The 26,555-nt window shown below is 39.0% G+C and overlaps 1 protein-coding gene across 11 annotated transcripts in view; it reads right to left on the reverse strand.

Annotated features, from left to right (window-relative positions):
- rbm19 (RNA binding motif protein 19) overlaps positions 1–26,555 on the reverse strand; it is a 276,899-nt gene that overhangs the window by 142,497 nt on the left and 107,847 nt on the right. For all 11 annotated transcript variants that reach the window (XR_005944826.1, XM_041202778.1, XM_041202779.1 and 8 more), the window contains one exon: positions 5,978–6,083. Coding sequence is in view for 10 of the 11 variants with exons in the window: in XM_041202778.1 (XP_041058712.1) it covers positions 5,978–6,083 (106 nt within the window). In the remaining variant the exon portion in view is untranslated. The remainder of the gene's footprint in view (positions 1–5,977; positions 6,084–26,555) is intronic.

Consider the following 26,555-nt stretch of genomic DNA (forward strand, 5'->3'; position numbering starts at 1 on the left):
GCTTATCCACTAAGGCAATGATTAATTTAAATCCTCGTCAATTGTCTCACTGGTGACTTTTTTTGAAACACTGAAGCTCGAACTGGCAAACTGACAGACCTGCTTAGACTATTGCTTTTGTAATACGGCTCTTCCAAAAAAATGACAGGTACAATGGGGTAAATGACCTCTAACTGTGCTTAAAGATCCTAACTACAAACTGAAGTTAAGCCTTCCACCATCTTGGAATATGCTGCCTCAATGAATAGCGTGTCCTGGTGACATGCAGGATATCATCCATTGCCAGATTTCTTCCTAGTCTAACGGCAAAATTCGGAGGATTCTCGAAATGGAAACAAAAAAAGAGCTAGAAATATTCAGCAGGTCAGAGCTCTCCATAGATGCTGCCAGACCTGGTGAGTATTTCTAGCATTTTCTGATAACATATTTTCTTGGTCCACATTTATCATGAAAAGTGGTTCTCTTACATTTTGATTTTTTAGATCTGCGTGACTTTGGCATTTATTAAAACTATCTAGTTAGTAGCATATGCAAGTAGAAATCGAGGCTATCAAACAGTCCTGGATACAAGGTACTCAGGAAAGATAAGAAAGGGAGTAGCAGCAATGATTGATCAGAACATTATAGTGCTCAAAGGGCAGCATGTCCTAGAGGGATCAAGGGCAGGATCTATTTGGTTGCAGCTAAGGAACAATACAAACGTCATTACATTGCTGGATAAATTCTATAAGCTACTAACTAATGGGAAAAACATAGAGGAACAAATTTGAAATGAAATTACAGAGAGGCACGAGAAATATAGAGTATTTCTCACAGGGGCTTTAATTATCCTAATATAGACTGGAACAATAATTGGGTAAAAGGGCAAAGAGGGTCAAGAGATTCTAGTGGGCATTCAAGAGAATTTTCTACATCAGTATGTTTCCAGTCCAGCAAGGAAGGAGGTATTTCTCGATCTGGTTCTGGGGAATGATGTGGGTAAAGTGGATTAAGAGTCAGTAGGAGAACATTTAGGGGACAGTGATCATTGTATCATAAGGTTTAGGTTAACTATGGAAAGACAGGGAGCAATCCAGAGTAAAAATAATTAATTGTGGGAGGGCTAACTTTATTGGAGTGAGAATGAATCTGGCCCAGGTAAATTGGAAATAAAGATTGGCAGGCAAAATTGTAACAAAACACTAGGCTTGGCCTTTAAAGAGGGGATAGCTCGAGTAGAGTCGAGGTATATTTCCACAAGATGCAAAGGTAAGGCAAACAAATCCAGAGCTCCCTGGATGACGAAAGAGATAGGGAGTAAAATGAATTTGGAAATGAGTGCATATAACTGATGTCAGAGGAATAATACAATTGAGAACCAGGCTGAAGGTTCAGGTGGGAAGTGGAAAAAACAAATAAGAGAAACAAAGAGCGGAGGGACTGGCAATTAACATAAAAGGAATCGAAAATTCTTCTATAGGAATATAAATAGTAAAAAGGTGGTAAAAGGAGGAGTGGGGCCAATTAGGGACCTAAAAGTGGGTTTTACACATGGAGGAGGGACATGGCTAAGATACTAAAAGAGTACTTTGCATCTGTTTTTACCAAGGAAGACGATGTTGACAAAGTCTTAGCAAAAGTGGAGGTAGTTGAGACACTGGACAGGCTTAAAATTAATAAAGAGGAGGTATTAAATAGCTGGCTGTACTTAGGAGTTGATAAGTCAGCAGGACCAGATTACATGCAGCTATGGAAAATGAGGGAAGTAAGGGTGGAAATTGTGGAGGCACTGGCCATAATCTTCTGATCCTCCTAAGATACATGGGTGGTGCCAGATGCCTGGAGAATCGTAAATGTTACACCTTTGTTTAAAAAATGTGTAAAGATAAGCCCAGCAACTACGGGCCTTGATTGTGGGAAAGCTTTTAGAAATCGTAACCCATATTAAGAGTCACTTGGACAAATATGAATTAATTAAGGAAGGCTAGCATGGATGTGTTAAGGGAAAATCCTGTTTAACTAACTTGAGTTTTTGATGAGGTAACAGCGAAGGTTGATGAGGATATTGCAGTTGAAATGGTGTACACGGGTTTCCAAAAGGCATTCTGCGAAGTGCGACATAATAGGCTTGTCTGCAAAGGCACAGCCCATGGAATAAAAGAGACAGTAGCAGCACAAATAAGAAATTGACTGAGTGACAGAGCAGAGACGAGTGGTGAACGCTTTTTTTTTGGACTGGAACAAAGCATATAGGCAGCAAGTAGTTAGGATCTGGTGTGCACTGCCCGTGTGTGATGGAGGCAGATTCAATAGCGACTTTCAAAAGAAAATTAGTTCATTATCTGAAGACAAAAATTTGCGGGGCTACAGGGAAAAGGCATGGGAGTGGGACTAGGTGGGTTGCTCTTGCAGAGTGCTGGCACAGACAAGATTTTTAAAATTCTTTATTCATTCACGGGATGTGGGCATTGCTGCCCAGGCCAGCATTTATTGACTGTCCCTAACTGCCCTTGCTCAGAGGGCATTTAAGAGTCAACCACTTTGCTGTGGGTCTGGAGTCACATGTCGGCCAGACCGGGTAAGGGTGGTAGATTTCCTTCCCTAAAGGACATTAGGTTACCACAATCGGCAATGGTCTCATGGTCATCACCAGACTTTTAATTCCAGCTTTTTACTGAATTCAGATTTCACCATTTGCCATAGTGGGATTTAAACCCGGGTCCCCAGAGAATTACCCTGGCTCTCTGGAATGCTAGTCCAGTGACAATACCACTATGTCACCACCTCCTTCTGTGCTATTCTGTAACCATTCTATGATTCTATAGTGGAGTTCCCTTGGGGTCAGTGTTAGGATCCCCTGCTCTTCCTGATATATATTAATGACCTAGACTTGGGTGTACAGGGTGCAATTTCAAAATTTGCAGATGATGTAAAACTCGAAATACTGTGAACTGCAAGGAAGATAGTGATAAAATTCAAAAGGACATGGACAAGCTGGTGGAATGGGCGGACAACTGGCAGATGAAATTTAATGCAGAGAAGTGTGAAATGATTCATTTAGGTAGAAAGCACGAGAAGGGGCAATATCTGATGAATGGTATAAGTCAAGAGTAGAAGGACCCTGGGGGTATATTTGCACAAATCATTCAAGTAGCAGGGCAGATTGAAAAAGTGGTTCATAAAGCATATGGGATCCTGCGCTTGATAAACAGGGCATAGAGTCAAAAGCAAGGAAGTTATGATAAACCTGTCTATAACACTGGTTCAATCTCAACTGAAATATGGTGTTCGGTCCTGGGCACCACACATTAGGAAGGATGTGATGGCATTAGATAGAGTGCAGAAAAGATTCACAAGAACGGTTCTGGAGGTGAGGAACTACACGGGTAGATTGGAGTAACTGGAGGTGTTCTCCTTAGAGAAGAGAAAGTTAGGAGGAGATACTTAGAGGTGTTCAACTTGATGAGGGGTCTGATCAGAATAGATCAGGAGAAGTTGTTGCCTTTGGTGGAAAGATCAAGAACCAGAGGAAACTCTTTTCAGAGGATTGGCAAAAGAAGAAAAGGTGACGAGGAAAAACTTTCTTAGGGCAGATCAGTTTGGATCTGGAATGCAGTGCCTGGGAATGTGGCGGAGGCACGTTCAATCATGACTTTCAAAGGCGAATTGCATTATTACCTGAAGAAAAATTTTGCAGACAGCTGGCACAGACGACAGGTTAGAGACATAGAAACACAGAAAACAGGAGCAGGAGTAGGTGATTCCGCCCCTCAAGCCTACTCCACCATTCAATATGATCATGGCTGATCCTCTATCGCAAAGCCGTACTCCTGCGCTCTCCCCATGTCCCCTGACATTTTTAAAGTTCAGAAATCTATTTCCTTCTTAAATATATTCAGTGACTTGATCTCCAAAGCCTTCTACGGTACAGAATTCCATAGGTTCACCAGCCTCTGAGTGAAGAGGTTTCTCCTCATCACAGTCCTAAATGGTCTACCCCATATCCTGAGATTGCGACCTCTTGTTTTAGACCCCCCCCGCCACCCCCAACCAAAGCGTGAGGAAATATCATCCCTGCATCCAGTCTGGCCAGCCATGTCAGAATTTTGTATGCTTCAATGAGAACCTTTCTCATTCTTCTAAACTCCAGAGAATACAGGCCTAGTCGAACCAATCTCTCCTCAATCCTGCCATCCCACGAATCAGTCTGGTGAATCTTAGTTGCACTCCCTCTATGACAAGTATATCCTTTCTTAAGTAAGGAGACCAAAACTGCACACACTACTCCAGATGTGATCTCACCAAGGCCCTGTACAGCTACAGTAAGACATCCTTGCTTCTGTACTCAAGTCCTCTTGCAATGAAAGCCAACATTCTATTTGCGTTGTTAACTGCTTGCTGCACCTGCATGCTTGCTTTCAGTGATTGGTGTACAAGGACACCCAGGTCCCTTTACACATCAACATTTCCCAATCTATCACCATTTAAATATTACTCTGCCATTCTATTTTTCCTACCAAAGTGGAAAACATCACACTTATCCACATTACACTGCATCTCATGTACTTACCAACTCACTCAACTTGTCTAAATTGCCTTGAAGCCTCTTAACGTCCTCCTCATTGCTCACATTTTCACCAAGTTTCATGTCATCAGCAAACTTGGAAATATTACATTTGGTTCCCTCATCCAAATCATTGATATATACTGTGAATAACTGGGGCCCAAGCACTGACCCCTGCAGTACACCACTTAGTCACAGTTTGCCACCCCGAAAAAGTCCCATTTATTCCTTCTCTGCTTCCTGTCTGCTAACCAATTCTCAATCCATGTCAATATATTACCCCCAATCCCATGTGTTTTAATTTTACACACTAACCTCTTATGTGGGACTTAATCAAAAGCTTTCCGAAAATCCAAATACACCATATCCACTGGTTCTTCATTAGCTATTCTGCTAGTTACATTCTCAAAGAACTCCAGTAGGTTTGCCAAACATGATTTCCCTTTCATAAATCCATGTTGACTTTGTCTAATCCCGTTGATATTTTTCTAAGTGTCCTGTTATCACATCCCTACTAGGCATTTTCCCTACTACTGAGGTTAGGCTAACCGGTCTATAATTCGCCATTTTCTCCCTCCTTCCCTTTTTAAATAGTGGGGCTACATTTGCCACCCTCCAATCTGCCGGGATTTTTCCAGAATCTTGGAAGATGACAACCAATGCATCCACTATTTCAATAAAAGCAAAATACTGCAGATGTTGGAAATCTGAAACAAAAACAGAAAATGCTGGAAAAACTCAGCAGATCTAACAGCATCTGTGGAGTGAAAGACAGAGTTAACATTTTGAGTCCGTATGACTTCTTCAGAGCTAAAGAGAAGTAAAAATATGATGAAATTTATACTGCTTAAGGGGGGTGAAGCTGGATAAAAGGCCAGCGATAGGTGGAGGCAAAGACTATTTCCGTGGCATCCCCCCTGGGATGTAGATTACCAGGCCCTGGGGATTTATCAGCTTTCAGTTCCATTAATTTCTCCAGCACTATTGTTTTAGTAATACTAATTTCCTTCAATTCCTCCTTTTCATGAGACCCTTGGTTCCCTAGTATTTCTGGGAAGAGTGTCCTTCTGGGTTGAGTGTCCTCCTTCAATGCTGCAACCATTCTATGATTCAATGATTCAATGATTCAATAAGTCAAAAATGCCATGGATTTCAAATGAAGGGTTGACTTCAATCCCAAGGATATTGAGCAGTTGAAAAGAGGGCAGAGCAGCCACTAGAAGCAGAAAATTGGACAGCCCTTGATATGCAGATAAGGGCAGGGCTTGGGAGATCCTCACTGCAGAGAAAGGGAGTCTGCAGCTTTCTCCTCTAGGCTCGGAAGACCTCTCTTACATTTAGTTACTTATTTTGAAGTCATTAAAGTTAACCATGTATGAAGCTGGTCAAATCCACTTTCACATCTAGCAAAGATTATCTTGTAAATTACTGCACCTTTGCATCTTGTTTAGTGAGAAAGTCTACAAATCCAAAGCCTCTGTGTGCACCAGTTCCACCCATTTTCTTAGGCAGTCGTACAGTCTTTATTTCGCCAAAAGTACTGAAACAGAAAAAAAAACATATTGATTGATTTAATTTATATAATCCATTATTGCTACTAAATACCACACTGCGGCCAAATGTTTGGGAACAACCTTGAATTCTGGGCCAAGGAATAGCCAATTTCCCTTTTAATTTTTTGCAATCGGACAAATCAACACTTGTTAGCAAGGTAGAAATACACTATGTTACAGAGGCAAAAAATCTCAAAATTCAAGAAAGAATTTTATTAGCCCATAATATCACTAAATATTTACATGGTAACCAACATAACTATTTGTACATGACACCACTAGCTTATAGACTACTGGTTAATTCAGGGGAATTTCTGTCTCACTGGGCCAACTGGTTTAGTTTTCAGCTCATTTACTATGGGCCAACTGGTTTAGTTTTCAGCTCATTTACTATAGTGCTGAAACAAGTTATTGAAACAATGAATTTGTTCAAATGCCAATAGCATTATTCATATAATGACCCAAAAAGACTAAATTACATTTTACACAAAAACTAAATACTACCATTCTTTTCCTGTTCTCTTTTCCTATTTTCTGTTCTATTTTTATGATATTAACTTTCCATTTTATTTTTTACCTTAGCTCCAGCTCTCCAATTTACTTAATTCAGTTTTTCTTCCCCACTCACTTAAATTTAAAATAATTAATTTATTTTTATCCTGTATCATTGTTCTTAATATACATTTACCCCCAGCTGAAAACTGGACAGAAAAGGCATTTTTCCACCTAAGTTCTAGATACTAAAGATAGTCTTGAACTCAAAAACACTGTAGCCAATGTATTGGGGATTCTTTGATCCCATTGGCTGCGAACATAAAGAGGTAAGGGAAAGGTGCAGAATCTAGCACAGCAGTCAGCTTTCCAAAGAGAAAGCTGCAAATAAGTAAGGTGCTTAAAGGAGGATACAATGCAGCTGCCTACTTAGAGCTTAAATTTGTTGAACTGAAGGAAGATATTCCACTAGCGTGGAAAAGTATAGCCCTTCAATATTGTTATATAATTAAAGACAAAGACAACTTGTACCTATTGGACTTAGGTGAGTCTGATCATAACTTATGCAAGTTAATTTACATGAGGTAAAGTAGTTTATCCAGCATCAAAGGACCAAGTGTTTGATCAGTATCCCTTCAGCTATTTAGCACTGAGATATGGAGACATTTCTTCATTCAAAAGGTTGTGAAACTTTGGAATTCTCTGCCCCAGAGAGCTGTGGATGTTCAGTCAATGAGTATTCAAGTCCAAGATCAACATATTTTTGGATACTAAGGGAATCAAGAGACACAGATGTAATGTGAGAAATTAGAGCTGAGGTAGAAGATCCACCCTGATCTTACAGAATGGCAGAACAAGCTCGAAGGACTGACAGGCCTACTCCTTTTGTACATGCACAAAAGACACGGATATCCACAGCAGGCTACAAAATATATAGTATTAAGGTCCTCTAGATAATGTCATCATGCAAACATATATGGTGCAGTGTAACTCCCATAAAAATCAGATGCTTAGGCCTCTTATGGGCACAACTGACATAACTGGGGTAGAAATTTACAGCACACCTGAATCCATATTTGGTGGCGGACTCCTCGTTATTAAAGTATGTTCAAGCTTTAATAAATCTATAACAACATAATAATGAATCTGTAATGAACTATAAAAATTACACCTGAATGAGTTTTGCATTACTTAAGGGAACTACATCAATTTCAATGAAAAATGTGGGTCAGAAAATAAATGAAACTGACTTAAGAGATACTGTATTTTCTCACGAACAAAGGCAAATGGCCCTTTGAACAAAACTAGAATATAGGATGTAGCGTTAACTATATACAACTATAAAAAGGTAGAATTGCTGAGTTGTTCTATTGTGATTTGTATCAATCCGTGCAAACCTGGAGTTATTTCAATGCTTTCCGGAACATTTTGCAAGAGAACTAAAGGCTAACAGCAACTCAACCTTCTCTCAGAAGCAGCACATGGTACTGGCTTCAGGACAAGTACTTTAAAACTTCATCCAACAAAAATCTAATTTGTAGGTATGGCATGTTTTTTAAAATAGAAGGCTTTCTGGGTGATGTTATGGTTATTTAGTCAATGAAGATTACATGTCATGCACTCTTTTACTGTATTCCAGTCTACAACCAATAATTGCATTTATTCGAGACATTGCTACATAGAAAAGAGAAAATAATTTATTCTGCAATGATACAGACAGGTGTAAATAACTAATATTTTTTGTGAGTTCTGCCAACAAACAAACCAGTTAAAAGAACATGTATCAGATGGTCTTATAATATATTAACAAAAACATAGCAGTTTCAGAAAAAGTACTAGAGAACGACCAATTGCTTCCACCTTCTATTTCTATTTTTAAAAATACTCATACTTATAAGTAAATTAAATACAAGTACTATAAATTTCATGAAGTAGAAAGTATCAATTGTAGCCTACAAACAAAACTAAGTGCAGAATTTAATGATTTTAAATCAAATAGAAATCACAAATTTTAGTTTACAATGAGAGAAGAACACGAGAAGTAATTATCCATTAAATAAATAACAGTGGATTTATTTAATTGCACTCTTTTTGAATGATTTGCTTGGTTTGTAATAGCAAGAAATGCTGCCATGGTCATGCACAATGCACCTGATTTTTAATTACATCTAATTATTTTTGTGTCTCACTATCCAAAAATAAATATGTTCTGTATATTAGACTAAAATGAAATGTGAGCCTAGAATCTGTAGTAATGAATACTTTAATAAGCAACAGAGAGGCTGAAACTATATACAGCGTTAACTAAGTGCACCCAGCATGATCAAGCATTTATCTCCAGCATTTCCTGAAACACTACAGTGTGCAAATTTGGGATTATGAAAACCACAAATGAATCTGCACGTTCCCTTTCAAAATTCTGCCTATGCAATATTCAAGAAGGAAAATCAGAGTTAAGCAGAAATGTTATGCATACGCTGTGAAGCATATCATGACTGTGCCAGCACCCTGAACAATCATTCAAAAATAAGCTGAATGTCCCTAACTGTGCAACATCTGTGTAATGACAGGACCGATTTATTAGATCTAATAGAAGATATGAGAAGGGTGGCTGAAGCAGAGGTTAAAGGAGATACCAAAACAGCTGCAAAACAGATGCAAACACAGTAAATCCACTTTGTTCTGCACTCCTTTCGTGACCTTTAATATAATGAAAATTCAAATGTTAGGCTTCAAGAAATGCTTGCCATTATGAAATTGGCACTGCTAGACTGAAGGAACAAAGCATTAGTCATGTAGCTTTAAGAAAAATCCACAATCAGCCACAGGGGTCACAAGTATAAGCACAGAAAAAAAAGCACTATGAATGTGAAATAGGGCAGATATTTTGAAATCTGAACTACAAAAAAAGGCATTGATTTGGCACTTGTGACACCTTGGTATAATTATATTATTATTACATCAAAATATGATAAATATTGATCATTAAATTGGTTCCAAATTTACAGCAAGTCAGAACATGTCACATTAACATGTGTACCTAAGTTTAAGGAGGGCTAACTCTTTCCTTCCATCAAACATTTGTAATTTCTTTTAAAATTCTTTGAGTAAATATAGAACAATGTCAACTTAACTGTATTTACAACAGCATTAAATTTAAAAATACAATTTAAATGCAAGCATTGCTCTTAACAATCTTTAGCAGCAGAGAAAGTTAAGAAAAGATTTTAAAATAATTAAATAGCTAGGCTAAGAATATGGGAATTATTTCCAAGCAGAGTCAATTACTGTCATTTGAAACACGGAGTTACAGCCTTCACACAACTCCATTACTGTTTACTTTACATAACATTTTTAGGCAAAACATTAGATCATTGGACCATTTTGTGCCATATTCTCTAGCTTATGTTTTCACATCTTAAAGAGCCTAAATTCTTAAAACAGCAGGTTACGCAAGCATTTCAAGAGATTCAACATATATTAATTATGCAAAAACATCCACAAAAATCTTAATATCCATTAAGAGCTTAATACACAGTACCCACCACTTCTAATGGCATGTTTAAATTGGGCAAATAGCGCAAACCATTTGCCATTACCATACTGTCAATTACAAAGTTTCCGCTTACAGCATGTTAAGCATGCCAGCTATTGCAGACGGACACCAGTGTTCAGTGAGCTTTGGTTAAGCAAACTGGCTATTTCAGGCATGGAGCCACAGGGGAATTCATCTGAAGAGAAGCTGGATGATACTGACTGATCTATGTGGACAGAATCAATGCAGAAGTACAAGTGAAAATTTCATGATTCTTTGTCATGTGCAGTCAGAATGAGAGTCACGCAGAACATTACAATATGGGTTCGTCCACATGACTCGCTGCATGGGCCGCCCAAGACACGCACAAGTAATGTCCCTTTACATCTTTTCTTATCTATGACTGGTTCTGCACAACATGAATTGGCCAAATGGTTGGGCAAATTGTTACAACCAGTTTTGAGCAAGTTTTCCTTGCACAGTGAAGGATTCCTGCACATTTGCGTAGACCACCATACATAACTTGCATTTCGATATCAGTGCTGTGTCTATTTGCTCATTTCATATTGCTAGCCTATCCACTATGTTCCACTCAAGGAAGCCATAGATATTTTCTCTGCAGCACTACATCATGATGATCTAGACACGCCACCACTGCGTGAATAGGTATTCATTGAACTTATGAACTCAGCAACTCGCGCAGTTGAATTCAGTTTTAATGACACCATACATGCCCAAATAGATGGTGTTACCATGCGGTCCCCTCTAGGCCAGCTCTCACAAACATCTTTGTTGGATTCCATGAGACACACGTCTTCGATGGAATGACAGCTAACCTCCTACCACTTGCTCATTTCCAGTATTTGGATGAGACGTTTGCTATATTTAAATTTGTAGGAGCATGTAATGATTTCCCTGCATGTCTTAATGGGTTCCATCCTGCACTCAAACTCACCTTTGAAATGTAGCGGTCAAATGAACTCCCTTTCCTTGATGTACTAGTTGCGAAATCTGCCAGGGGGTTCTCCACCACAGTCTACTGCAAGCCTACCTTCACTAGTTAACTTACATGTTGGGATTGTTACAGTTCAACATGCCCAGCTTACCTCAGATTACCCTGGAAGGTCAAAATGTCTCAAACATTTGAGCAACAGGTGAAGTTAGCTGTTCTACGCTGCTGCTATGCAGTAGCAACATGAGTGATATTTGCCAATAACAAGAGGTTGCCATCAAGCCAAAAAGACCCGCCTATCACACAAATGAGTAATGTGGTATATGAATTTCAGCGCCAGTGAGATGCCAAAGTACTTCCCAAAGACTGGCAGGTCGTATCAAACAGCTGTTCGCAAAAGGCTAGGGCCGGATCGTATCAAACCAGCCTGTGCTTGCAAAACTCAAAACAGTGTCCAACATTAAGTGTGATTCCACGATTAAACAATATTTGCTAAATAATCCTCAGTGTTCTAAGAATTACACCGACAACCAATTTAAGATTGTCAATTGGGTTTGCAGTGTGGCACATTTGTGTGTACTGGAAGCTACATATATTAAAACACAGGGCCCTATTCTTTGCAGACAGAAAGAACAAGTACACACATTGAGCCTGTTTCAGCTAAATAAAATAAGTGACAGCCATTCATTGGTTCATTCCTCAGGGCAATGCCTTGACCAGAGTCAAGCTGCCTGTTTAAATTTCAACAATGCTTGGTAGTTAACTGTCAGTCACCATCAAATGGTGCATTCCCCGTGGCGACACCTCTATCAATCAGAGTCCACTTGCCAACCAATCAGCAGTCTCCTCGCATGCAAAATAAATTATTCCCTTTGCATTTGGTATTTTTGCGAATTGTCCAGATGAATGCAAAATGAAAAGCTTCAACCAAAAAAATCTCTTTTTTCACCAATACATTATACTGTTATACATTGCATTAGAGAAAAGTAAGAGAAGTCAAAACTATAAAGTACAGAGTTCCAGTAGCATATACCATGTACTTGATTCTAACATGATAGTTTAAGTCTAGTCAGCAAATACAGTAATTAACAGGCTTTAAATGGGACATTTTGAAATCTTAAGGAAAAAAATGTTCCAGTCAGGTTTAAAACAAACAGGTTGTTGGGACCTTGGTTGCAAAGGAGATGCAACACCTGGCCTTTTACTTACTATCTTCCCATCATCTGAGGTTCCAAAACACTCCTTCCAGAGGAAATGGCAACTTACTTGTACTTCCTTCAAGTTAGTGTACTGTAATCGATGCTCATAATGTAGTCTCTGCTAGACTAAGGAAACCAAATGCAATTTGCGTAATCGCTTTGCAGAACACCTACATTCAGTCTGCAAGTCTGACCCTGCCCACTTGTAACTTAAATTCCCCATTCTGACGTCAGGTGCACACAGTGCTCTAATGAAGCTCAACAATTCAACAATTTCAGATCATCACTGCCACTACCTTTATTTCAGACAGCAGCTACTGGTGATGATTCTGCATTTACCATTTACACCTTCGTGGGCCTATCTTTTGTTTCTTCACTGGCCTATTACCATCTTCTTTTATCTTGCACCATCATTCCTTTGTCATTTAATGAATCCTGCTTTTCACCCTATCTCAGGCCTTCCCTTTTGTCATTACCCCACTCTTCTCTTTCCCATCTCTGTATATGCTTAACATCTCTAACTTTTTCCAATTCTGATGAATAGTCCTCAGCTTGAAATGTTAACGCTGTTCCTGCTGCATGACCTGCTGAGAATTTCCAGAATTTCAGCCATAACTTTGTGTGTGTCACAATTAGCGTCAGATTGCCATTCTGTGCCCAACTACTTACATGGATTTTTTTCTGAGCCCGTCTCGCCTGGCCTGAATCGGAAGGTTGGGCAAGGTCTGAGCAGTGCCCGAGGGCTAGCATCGAAGACCAGCTCCATTGAATAGGAGAGGACATGCCCCCTTTTCTATGGCAGTAGCTCAACAGTGGAGGTGGGGTTGGACCTCGGAAAGGGGGAGTGGGTCAGACCTGGAGGGGGTGTGGGATGGAACATTGCGAGGGGGGTGGTGGTGGAGGGTGGGTTGAGGTGGGCTGGACCTTGGGCGGGGGGGGGGATCAGTCTGCATCTTTACAATAGTTACCCAGAAGTTAGAAGAGGTTTTAATTCTTCTAACTTCTTTTGGATAACTGTTTGTGTAACAGTCGGAACCATACAAAGTTTGCAATTTAAATCACATTTTCGGATGGTTCACAGTATAGACAATTGCTGTGCAAACCCTTACCTGGGAATTTCTGATGGGGATTCCTCAGCGCATCGTTGGGGTTACCCCCCACCAATGCCCCCTGTCCAACCCCCACCAATCCGATGCTGGGGAGCTCGGAAATTATAACCTTATGCTTTAATTTCACATTTCCAGAATCCACAATAATTTGATATTGTATGGATGTATACAGACTGTCCAATATGCATAGCAGGCAAATGGCATTAGCACTAACATATGTGCTAAAGTCAACGGGAACAGTATTAAGGGCTAACGATACCTGATTAGACCCTTCCTCATTATTTGAAAGTTATCCTTCATGTAATAACTTCATACCCAACTATTCATGTGAATTAGATTTTTGTAGCAATCATATTTCAATATAGATTTATTGTTGGTGCATCAAAATTTGTTTGCTTTGACAATATCTATACCAAACCATCAGCACATGGAAGGCAACAATTTGAAGAGTCAATCAAATTTCAATTAGTTCTTAGTCAATATTGCTTCAGGATGCAAAAGGTTCAGCTCTAAGCTTCAAGCATACATTCAAGTTGAATTTTCCAAATCAAAATTCTAACTAGTTTATTTCACTCATCTCACTTCATGTCATCACAGGACTGTGAACTGGTGGTGATGCCTGTGCAGTTCCCCATGGATTCTGGGTAGTCCAGTTAGGCAAACTTTTTGTGGTTTAACTTGTGAATGGGAAAGCAGTACAAAGACATCAGTTTGTGAGTTGGGAGAATCTAATTCTGATATCTTTTCTACATACCCCCTGCACTGATTTTAAAATTCTAACCTGTTACTTTTTGTGCTCTATACTCCAAGACAGGATAAATTGTACATCATAAGTTCTGCATTTTGGAGAAGAAGCACACATATGCTTTTTGCTAAGCTTACAGACTTTGACGTTGATACAAAGTATGCATTAAACTCTCTTCTACATACTGATGTGGTATCAGTACCTGGTTATTCATCTTATTATGCAACAATGCCACTGGTTGCTTGTTGCAACAAAATATACTACACAAAAGTGCACTAGTTATCACTGTGTAAGTGGAAAGACACCTACTCAACGTTTTTTCCAAATCTGATGCAAGTCTACCATGTGGGTAAAAAAAACCTGTCCATTCTGTTTCTTCCATTCTCAATAAGTGACCTCTCTAGATTTCTGAGCAACATTGGGAACAGCACGGTTTATCAAATTATTGCCAAAAGGAAAAAAAACAGATGGCCTGGATGCAAATTGTGTTATATAGCGTATGAGGAGGAAGTCATATGCTGTCTTACAGGAAGTGCTTTGGGGCATTTTAAAGATAGAAATTAAAAAAAAGACAGGTGCATTCCCTTTTCCGTCTATATTGCTCACTATAGGATACAAACAATGGCTGGGATTCACAAATGTTCACAAAAGGTCAGAACCCAAATCTGAATGTTAAAATGATTTTATGAAGTTAGCCTGAATAGATTTTATTTCATAATACTATGTTCTTATCTGTTTTTATTTTATAGCTGAAGCGCTAAGAAACAAAATTAATTACTTCCATTTTCAATAGCTATCCACCATTGCACTTGGGAACTGCATTTACTAAATGTAAAATAAAACAGTATCTGATAACAATCAAAAAATATGAATTAATAATGAACCATAGATTAGCTAGAATCCACCAAATTTAGCTCTGCATCCTGGCCTGTATTTGTGAAAAGAAGAAAACAAACTTCTTATAGGCTCATGAACAGAATATTGACACTGCTATAAACTTTAGCGTAAGAATATACATTTAAATAGCACTTTAAATGTAACAAACATCCTAAAGTGCAAACAAAATCAGACATCCAGCAACACAAAGGCAATATTAGGATAGCTGACCAAAAACTTGGCCAAAGAAATAGATTTTAAGTAGTGTTTTAAAAGAAGAGAAAGAGGTAGAGAGGTAGAGCTTGCTGTCTTGGGCTTAAGGTACAGCCATAGAAGGGTGAAGGAAATCAGGGTGCACAAGAGGCCAGAATTGGAAGGTTGCAGAGAAAGGGAAGGGCAAGACTGCAGAGCGATTTAAAAACAAGATGAGACATTGCTCGACTGGAAGGATGTAGATCATTGAGCAAAAGGGTGATGGATGCACAGGTCTTGCTGCGAGTTACGAAACTAGGTAGCAGAATTTTGGATGAACCCAAGTTTACAGAAGGTGGAAGATGGGAGTCTGGCCAGGAAAGCATTGGAATTGTCAAGTCTGGAGGTAACAAAAGCACAGTTCGTGTACATGAGGATTTCAGCACCAGATTAGCTAAGACAATCGTCATTAGAGATGGAAGTAAGCATTCTTGGTGAAGAGGAGGATCTGGGGTCGGAAGCTCAGATGAGGGTTAAATCAGGTGCCTACTGGTGGAATAATGGTGAATTTCAATCAGGAACACAAGAATTTGACTTTTATCCCAGATTCCAGCTTAAAGCACTATTTGTTAGATATGCAAGATCAGCTTTTGAATCATTATTCCAAGATATACATTCTCTCTCCACCTGATCTTCCCTAACACTCAGTGACAAATAATGACACAGAAACAAAAATTGCTGAAAAAACTCAGCAGGTCGGACAGCATTTGTGGAGAGACAGGTAGAGTTAATGTTTCGAGTCCGTATGACTCTTCTTCAGAACTGACATAGTTTCCCTGAGTAAACAATCTACTAGACACAGAGAAATCTATTAATGCCTACTAAAGTGGTTTCATATTTTATGTAACCAAATTGCTACTTAATGTCTACTCAAATCAGCAAATTGAAGTGGTGTCCTGAACTTTAATCTTCACAAACTATGTACAAGCCACAATTGATACTTTTCAGATCATAAACAACTTGATGGACCTCATTAACATTGCTGAGTTACGTTCAAATAATTAGAATTAGATTTTGTTCAGATTACACCAAAGGGGAAAATTGTCATCTTCAGTGAAAACAAAAAATAAACTTTTCCAGTAATCAATACGATTACAAGGAAATACTTCATAAAAAAGGATTATTTATGAACTAGACTGTACTTTAGTAATGCCATACAACAGCTATAAATTTGATGAACTACATTGGAATAGAAGTGAAATCTTTACATTACTGATTTAACAGCAAAGTTAAAGATTCTTTCCAATTTTGCCATACAAATATGCAATTATTTATTTGAGAAGGGCAAAGGTAGAACATTTACTTAAAAATAAATACCTGACCTGTTATATGTATTGTCTTCAAATTGACAAAATTAAGTTTTTACAGCACTATGATAAGAGTGCCATAAAATAATGTATACAATTAAACACAGAGCCAATAAAGGACAATAGTGACTCACTAAATTACTAGCAAGGTTGGAATCGTTAATTTAACATAGAATTATTAAGTATCATAAGGTCTGTTGTAATGATTGTATTTCTTAACAGTATACCCTTCCTTGATTTTAAAATAAGATTTGTTATAGAACACATTGTTGCTCTTTTTAAATTGGTACTATGTAGGAATAGGAGGGATAAAATAAAATGTAGACCATATATTTTTATTTTAATACTTGATCAATTGCTTATCCAGTTTTTATGAAACTCTGATAGTACATTAGTTCTGCTAGAAGAGAGAATGCTAGCAGACTATGTTAATTCAACCCAATTTGTATGCACAAATTAAGCTGATTTGAATCTTGACTTTCACGTCACTGACATGTTATGAATGCCTATTCCACATGTAAAATATCATAACATTGTATTTAATTTTCACAAATATGATTCTAGAATGCACAGTTCTCCCGAACTGAGGATTACTGTGAATAAATGGCAATCATTCTTTGAAGGAGGGAATCACAAGTTTATAGGGCTTACTGGTCTTCTGATTTATTTTGTTGCTCCTTTTTATAAACAGATCATGAACAATAATGTGACAAGGTGAGATGGCATACTTCTTGCTGATTTCATCTTTTACAAAATTGTAGCTGTGGACAGCTTCATTATTCTTGACAAAGTTTTCTGTGAAATAACATCACTGGAGTTGGTACCATTTAATACTTATGAAGCAGCAAAGGAACAATCCAAAAAAAAAAACCCAAATATTAGGACTTCTGTCTTTTATATGCAGACCTTCAAACATAAGTAAAATAGGCCATGGAAATGTTCTGGCTTGTATATTAGCTTCTCAGCTGAAGTTCTCCATATTGTTCTGTGCCCTCAGCACCCACTATGGCATTTAAGATTTTTTTGTTGACTGCCTTTAGTCACCACTCAGTGAAAGACATTGTAAAAAGTGCTATCTGCTTTTGTTCAGCAGTTGTTGCTTTCTTTTAAATCTCATATTCTTCCAGCTGGGAGAGGAGCCTTGAACTTGAGAATTTCTTGAAATAAGACCTGGACAGTTACTTAATATAAACATACTCCCGATATTAGGTTATAGTACAATTCAATTGTTGACTTCTGATAAAATGCAAAATGTTCTGCAGTTACATTTCATGACAAATACACAAAGTCACTATGTATCATTCCTCCTATTTTTAATTCACACATTAAATTGGCTTTTAAAAATAAATTTATTCGAGTTACAATGGAGAAAGTGAGAGACACAGGAAGGAGAGAGAGAAAAATGCATCCATGTTCAATAAGTCGCTCAAAGGGTGGAATTTTCTGATCCCACCAGCAGCAGACATCGTCACAGGCAAGATCGGAAAATTCAGAGTTCGGACAAAAGTCAGTTTTCCGCCAACAGGAAAACAGGTTGCAATTTTCCCCTCTGACTTTCATGATGAACGAGTTTCGCACTGTGCCATGTTGGGAAGCACATTTGCATGCCTTTGCATCTCATGAATGCTCATTAAAAACCCAGCTCGTCAGAATAACGTTTGCACACCTGATCTAATTGCCCCGCCAGCAAACAATTAGGCAGGTCTGATTCACTTTATTTAACTGGCGTCAGCTTAAAAGCACAATCTCTGATCTTCCACCATGCCAAGCAGGACACCACTGCTCCAAAGGGGTACCTTTATCACCAGTGGCCCTCTTTAATTAAAGTCTGCTTCCCACAGCCCTTTCTCTAACATGGAGCCTGTTTCTCTGCTCCTTTTTTATTCTTAAATGGGACCTGTTTCTGTCCCAGTTCTTTGTTAATTACCTGGGACTTCCTCTTGGGACTTTTCCTTGTCTCCCTCCCTTGAGCCTCTCTGGGGCACTTCTCTTCTGATGAAAATTGACTGACTGACTCAAACTGACTGTTCACAGACCTTTGAACTGATCTGGTGACCTATCAAAGCATTCCAAATGGGTCCCACCCTTGTTACTAGGTGGGAACAAATGTAACAAGCAGTGGAACATCTTGTGCCTTAAATGTTCCATATTTAGTCTGCACTGAACTCCATCTTTCACATGAGGGCTTCCAATCTCTACTCTCCAAGAACTCGCTTTGGAATCTTCTTCCAAACCAATGCTTTCTCCTACACACGTCCCGCAAAAGTCCATTTCCAGGGTTTTGAACTCTCCTTCCAATGTTCCTCTCCCCTCAGTCATCCCACATGCATTCGAGCTGTCTTCCGCACACTCTCTCACCAACTCAGCTGTCAACAGTACACCATTGTTTCACATGCTCATAGCAAAGAGTTACAGACCTTCAGCTGTCTCTTTGGACTTTCTGACTTCTCACCAGCATTTATATTGCTTTGAATCTGCTTTCTGCAACTTCTTTCTCTTTAACTTGAAGCTTGGATCCTTCCTCTCTGCCCCTCACTCTTAACTTCACTTAACAGGACCTTTTCCAGGTTCCTGCTCCAGGTGCCAGTGCAGACATGATGGGCCAAGTGACCTCTTTTTGTCCCGTAAATGTTCCATGATTCTATGATTGTTGGGTGTGAGCCATGTGAAATATGGATACATGTGGTTTTACGATCCTGTTAGGGACTTAACATCGAAAGAGAAATCCGAACACCCAACAAATCAAACAAAACTACACCACTAGATTTTACATTTTCAAACTAAAAAACACACTTTATCATATATAAGAATTAAACAAAGCAAACACTATTACCTCAACACCATAGTTTATAATTACTTAATGCTAGGAGCTCAGCTCTACTTTCTATTTCTCCAACCAAGCTCCCTCAACCCAACAAATAATTTTGAGGCATTGTAACAAGCTTGAAGGTGTATTCACTTCTCTGGAAACCAACCCAAAGGAATGCCACAGATCTCCGGAATTCACTTTAATTCTCCTGAGTGTTTCAGCTATCTTCCGAGGTAAGATTCTATAGCGTCCTTCCATTAGCTTTTTGACTATATAACCCTCCATCTTTTCCCTACACACCTCATAACTATGGATGCCTCAGCTCCTTTTTCGGGTTGCCGGCAGACACCCAACTGCCTTCCCACAGCTTTCCAAGCTAACTCTGCTAACTGATTTCTGCCACAAGGCTCTGCGAAAACCCCTGTAGATTTCTTCCAATTGCTGCAAGCTGAAGCAAATATTCCAGTTGCATTTCCCTCTCAAAATCTGAACTGCATTTCACACTGTGAATTGTGAAGTTAGTATTTTCTCTGCTCAAAATGCAGACCTAACTGACTATCATCTCCTGCTGGCTCTCTCTGGTGAGATGTACTCTACATCAGAAAAAAGTTGTTTGTCTGTTCCCAAATTAACCAAGTGCCCACACTGAATCACTATCCCTATGGCAACGTGATGTACTTTGGAATGGTTCAAACAGAAAAGGAAACAAATTATTTTACCTTCAGTTCTACTCTTTGATACTGTAACCATATGAATAATTTATATTGCTAATAGAGTTTTATGATCTTTCTCCAGACCTTCTGGCTCCATAACAAGCTTTCTTTCTCACCATCAACTTTGACCTTGCAAGGTTACTATTTAAGTGTATAAACACAGGCTTGTTTAAATTGCAAGTACATCAGAGTTATTACCAGTTTCTCAATCAGATATTCACTTATCTGTCACTTAATACTTTAATATCCAATCTAAAAGTTATGCTCCTGAAACTAAAAGTTACATTCTAAAACTTGTGAATCATAAACCAGGTTTTCGTAACAGTGGCACTTGATTTGCCCTTGGTAAACCCTAGTTCATTAAACATATATACATGACGCCTTAATGGTCAACACAACAGTGTAAAATAGGAGTATAAATGGAATAGAAAATAATGGATGTAAATAAATCAGATCAAATCTTGGTGTAATTAGTTTGTTATTAAATTAATGGGTTTATTTTTCCTGTAACAATTTATCTTATGAGTCAAAAAAAGAATGGTCATCAAGAGCTGTACTTTTGCAAGCTCTCTAACTACAGGTCCTTTTTGATTTGCCATGCATTGTGCACCTATAATGAACCCAAGGCAGGATCTAATGTTTTTCATGCGATTGCAAATGTTGTCAATTTTTAAAATAAAATCTCTCGAGAAAACGAAGGAGAAAGCAAAGTAATAGGCACAAATGCAAAAATGAAATGCAGTATGGGGGGCAGGGTAAAGCTGCAAAAAGGAACACAAGAAACAAAAAGAAAATAGTAATTATGTGTCTAGGTTCACTGTTTTAGTTTTATTTCTTCCTCTGTTGTGGATTGATATTGTACATTCTTGATTGAGAACATTCTGATTGCCTGGGAATAAACAGTGAACATCAAGTTTACTTACAGCAAGTTTTAGCATTATAGGTTTTTTGTGGCATGAGGAAAACCAAAATGCTAGAATATGTCCTGCTGTGTCAAATAGTTGCCTCATAGCCAAATTTGCATTAGATTACAGGCACCTGCATAATTGATTTTAATGTGTTCTTGAGCATTTTTAGCGGTTGTCTAGATCCTGTTGCTGTCACAGCAACAGTTATGCTGTAGAAAAATAAGTTGGTTTAAAAATTAACTGAGCATATATTGTGAGCTTTATGATTTTCAGGCTCCTCTTTGGCCAATTAGGAAATTTGGTTATGCTAAATAAAATGGCGTCACTAATGTGCTTTTAGTGATTTGCTCAATATGCTAATATAACATTGGATATCAACACAAAAGAAAATTCAGCAGCTCTGAAAATATATTCTTCAGTGTTCATTTTGAGATTAATAACAATGACCACTGTAACCAAACAATACAAACCAACAATCTCAAGCCAAATTCCCAGACCTTTTTGAATTAACTGATTTCAGCTGGGTTGTCACTAAGAATGAAAGCCCCTTAGTGGCACTGAGTTAGGAGGGGAAAAATAAGTTAAGTTGCTGACTTTGGATTGACAACTGCCTTTTCTGCAGTTCAAAGGTTTCCAGCACATACTGAGTTAAGCGTGGTTTCAAATAAAATTACATGCAGTACATCTAGTGTGGAGTTCACTTTCTGACTTGGCTCTCATTCACTGAGTGGAATCTTCTGTTCCCTCTGGTGGCGAGCCTGGAGGTGGGAAGGGCATTAATTGGGCAGCATGATGGCATACCTGAAACCCACCACTTCCTCAGCTTCACCAGAATTAAGTGGTCGTCCTTCCCACCCTGAAAACTGATGCCCTTAAGTGGCCAATTAATAACCACTTAAGGGCCCCATCGCGTCACTGCCGGAATTAACCCAGCTGCAGGCAGGCCTGTCGCCATGCAGTATCCACGGCAACTAAAACTGCATAGCTAGCTTGTCACCTTCTTGGGTTGGGGGGGGCCCTCATTCAAAGGCACCCAGTGCCTGATGAAGAGACTGCACATTGGGGAGGTGGGGTGGGGGGGTTCGTTGAGCACCACCCTCCTGCAACCCTCTCCATGTACCCCACCCCCACAAAACCACACCCCCCTGCCCACATTACTTACCTGTGGCCTGGGTCGCTCTGCGATCCTGGGACACTGTTGCTTGTCCTTCTGGCATTAGCCACGGCCTCCCCAGTGGCGCTGCTGAGCACAAGAACTGCCAGTCTCCGATTGGCCGGCAGTTCTCGGGAGGAGAGACTTCCAATCCTGGGGTCTTGATTCCAGGGACAGACCCGCCTTAAGCCTTGCCACTACCTGATTGGCTTGAGGGTCAGCGGGCATTTCCAAAAAGGCAGCATGGGCCACTCACTGGCTTTCCAGCCAGGCGAGACCCCTGATGCCGCAACAAAACTCTGCCCAACATATTTTCCCTTTCTTTCAAACAAGAGTATATTTAAAGATAACAAATGAACCACATAGCTATAGATCCAAATATAATTTTGAAAATTAGCTCCTGGTAAAGCTCCATTGTTAAAATGAGCTCTCATCATAATTTTGGGAGGACTGGAATCACAATTTGTGAACATTTTTATTCAGGTCCTTCTCCTTATACTTCTTGCACTCCAGGGCAAGTTCAGCTGTGATACCTCAAATAGTTATTTGACTATTAGATACTTGCAAGGGTGGCCAGAAGGTTAATCTTTCATTACAGGAGAGGTGCCAATTCTACCCATTACCTGTGGAACTATACCAAAGAAAACTGGAAAAGGGCTTTTTTTTAAAACCAGGTGGTGTCAGCAATCTTTGAAAAAGAAATGTAAATTTCTGGGTCATGTTCATGACTTAGTACAATGCACACACGTCATGAATCAACTATTTAATTTTCTAGCAATTAAAAATAGTTCTAAAAATTCTTCAATCTTTAAAATTGAGCAACCATGAATTATCAATGTTCCAAGTATTACCCAAGAGTATATGTTTGCCTAAATAAAGGACAAAACTTTCGGAGCAACATTTAAAGTATTTTTTGTGGGTCAGGTGGAGGGGTGGGATGTGGGGTTTTAAGGCGAAGAAAAGGGCACGCGAGTCATACTCATTGGCTGTGTTGCAGATTACTATACAGCAAAAAGCTAAAGATGACTGAGTAGTATTCTTAGGCATCAACACAACAATGTTAAGTGGTATTTGTGGCCAAAGTAACAGGTATAGGATAGTTTCATGAAGATTACAAAATTTATACTAAAGCAGTTTGACTGAGAAGAAGAAACAGACTACTGTAGTTCTAAGGTTTCAAATAAAACAGATACAGTGCAAATAATATGGTCTTCAATTTCTGACTTGACTCCTGTTTATTGTGTTTTCCCTTTTCATTAGACAAATGTATATTTAAATATAATAAATTAATTGCATAAGTAGAGATTCAAATAGAATTGTGAAATCTGGCTTGTGGTAAAGCCCATATTTAAAACTGACTCTCATCATCTTTTTGGGAGGAAACTCATCCCATCTTGTCGACATTTTATTCAATTCCTTCTTCCTTATACTTTTTGTACATGCATTAAGTAGTCAAAAGTTTAACAGCGACTTTAAAAAAAACAAACAGGAAAACATTTGGTACAAGCAGCAGCTAACTGCTTTGAATATTATTAAACAAAAACAATGATCAAACAGATAGTTGTTTGGTAGTATGGAACTTGAGTATTGCTGAAAAAAAAGAGACATGTCTCCTCACGCCACTTTATTGCCCTTTAGATCCCCATGTCACCTTCATGCCCCCTCAGGTCCCCTATGCCACCTCCATACTCCCTCAGATCTCCCTTGCCACTTCCATAGCCACTCATCCAGTATCCACTCCTCAGGAGCCATGCAACAGAAATATGAATTATTTTAAATGCAGCTTTAAAAAAACTAAACAATGGCAATGTAATTCTCAAAGGTCTATCTGTAATCTTCTCAAAGGGCCATCAATGCAAAGAACCTTGTCCATTGGAAAAGGTTAATCCTAAGTGGCAATTATGTAGTATAAACAAATCATGTATTCAAACCACATCAAAGGCTGAATATGTTATTATAGCCTCGCTTAAACAACCGTGTCAACAGACTGAGCTAAGTTTTCCTTAAGGTTTTGTAACTCAGCCAAGTATTCATAACAGCCACATCTATCAAAATAACTGCAAGAGCCTGAAATTGAAAGAACAAGTGTCTTCTTCATTTCAAAGCAGATTTACCTGTCAATCAATGAAGGAAAGAAATTTTTGTTACCTTTCAAAAAGTGGTGGGTGCTTTCTTACCTCACAGTCAGAGGCTGCACATTTAAATCTCAGTGCTAAACACGACAAGGAGTTGCCAACACATTTTTCTGCATTAAGGCACTTTCTCCAATGGAAAAAAAGTACTGCAATACATGTTAACACTTGTACAATGCTGGTCAATATAATAGTTAACTTACCTTTGCAAGACAGCACTCTGTTTAATCACTGCATTAAAAATACATCCACATTGTAACGCAGCATCTAGTTGTGACATCTGAATGTGTCAAAACATTTTAAACTTGTTTTTCAGAATGTTCCAGACTCCTCAGCAACCTTTCCCTAGTAGCCATAAACTCTCCAAGGAGGTGCGTTTCTTTAAGGCTTCCAAAATCCGCACCAGCTAATGAAAATGGTGCGAGAGAGGAAATAGAATCTTCCTGAGGTCCTCACAATGGGGGCCCCGGCCTTGGAAGAGGTGCATGTGGTTTGGTACCCAAGACATTCCCAACCTGTGAAAAGGCCACACAAAAAATGGCGAGGGTATGGGAAGACAAGAGGAAAACTGCTTTTCCAGTTAGAAGAAAAGCCAGGTTCATCATTTCACAACTGATTCACACCTCCACTGGGAGACAAAAATTTGGCCTATGGAGTGGGAAGGGCAAAGCCATAGGAAATGTGAATCATTTTATTTTATTTTTGTTCTTTTTATACTTTGTGCTATGAATTATGTGTGCTTAATACGAGCTGCGAGTAGATGAAGGGTTAATTTTAGATGTGCGACTTGAGTTGTTCCCCGTGTGACTTGAGTTAAATCGAGATCACACTATAACAGGGATTGCTCTGTAAATTGCTAGCGTGAACAGCAAAAGGGAAGCAGGGATGTATGTCTGAACTATGTTAACAGTTGTGATCAAAGGATATCGTCACAAAGCGGGCTACAGCTACCAACTATCTACGGGCACATTGAACTTTTTTTAAGGAGGACCTGTGTTTTTAAAAGAAACATAAGTAAAGACTAATCAGAAGATGGCTGATAATGTAAAGTGACCACTTTCTGGAAAATTCTAATGTGGATTATACTGACACACCTGCCCTGAGAGTACATGGAATGTTGTACCTGAAGAGGTCTCAAGGCCTACTTCAAACATAGACACCTGAAAGGAAGATATAGAAAATTCAAAAGACTGGGCTTTTAATCTCCTGTGTTTGCGGAGACAATGGAGATTGATTCCCACATCTCAGCAATCATCCAAAAATCGATCTGTTGTTGATTCATATCTCCGGATGAGTAAAATGGTCCGAGGTGAAGGCAAAACAGACTTTGGGTGCAAGGTTTGCCTACTTCCCCTCCTGGGAATACACAAGAAAAAACGGGCTGCAGGCTATTGTGTGTGACAACAAGAACCACCAGTAACTCCTGCAGAAGCAGGCGATTTTCCCCTCTCTCTTTTGCTGGAGGCAAGGTTTTAGCAGAAACCACAAGCAGAAAAGAAACAGGACAGCCTCTTCAGCTATCCTTCAGAAAACCAGGATAGGGCAAGAAAAGAGGACGGAGTCACATCCAGGTAAGAGAATCAGTGAGAAGCTAGGACCATGTGAATTAGGATATCAAATGCCTTCTTTTGTTATGTATAATTTTTGTTGCTAATAAATTGTCCTACTATCACTACATCAAATGTCTCCTAACTTGAAATTTATAGTCTGGTCTCAAAACCTCTTGAATTTGTACACTAGGATGAGAATTTTAAGGCAATGTTGGTCAATGAGCACAGGTTGATGGGTAATCATGACCTGGTATAAGTTAGAAATCTTTGCTGCCCATGTGCTATGTCAAGAAGGGAGGGTAGAATATAGGAGGCTGACTAGGAGTGCACTGAAATAGTCTAGTCTAGAAGTAACAAAAGTATGGGTGAAGGTTTCAGCAGTAGGTGAGCTTAGACAGACTCGGGCCATGCTACAGAGGTGGAAATAGGCGATCTTAATGTTGCACGTGTACACAAGAGCTATTTCGATATTGTGGCAAGAGCGGAAACTTGATTGAAGGATTCTGACATGGCCTTCAGGGAGAGATGGACATGTCAATGGTTTTTTTTCAAGTATACATTTATCTTCCTTTTAAAATGTATTACTGAGCCTGCTGCAACTACCATTTAGGCAGTGCATTGCATTCCAGATCTTAAAAACTCACTGCATTAAAAAAATTCATCCTCCGGTCTCCCCCCACCCCCCCCACCCAATTCTTTTGCCAATTAGCTTAAGACTGCACTGACC

Source organism: Carcharodon carcharias, chromosome 13 (genome assembly GCF_017639515.1).
Source record: "Carcharodon carcharias isolate sCarCar2 chromosome 13, sCarCar2.pri, whole genome shotgun sequence".
Classification (NCBI taxonomy): Eukaryota; Metazoa; Chordata; class Chondrichthyes; order Lamniformes; family Lamnidae; genus Carcharodon; species Carcharodon carcharias.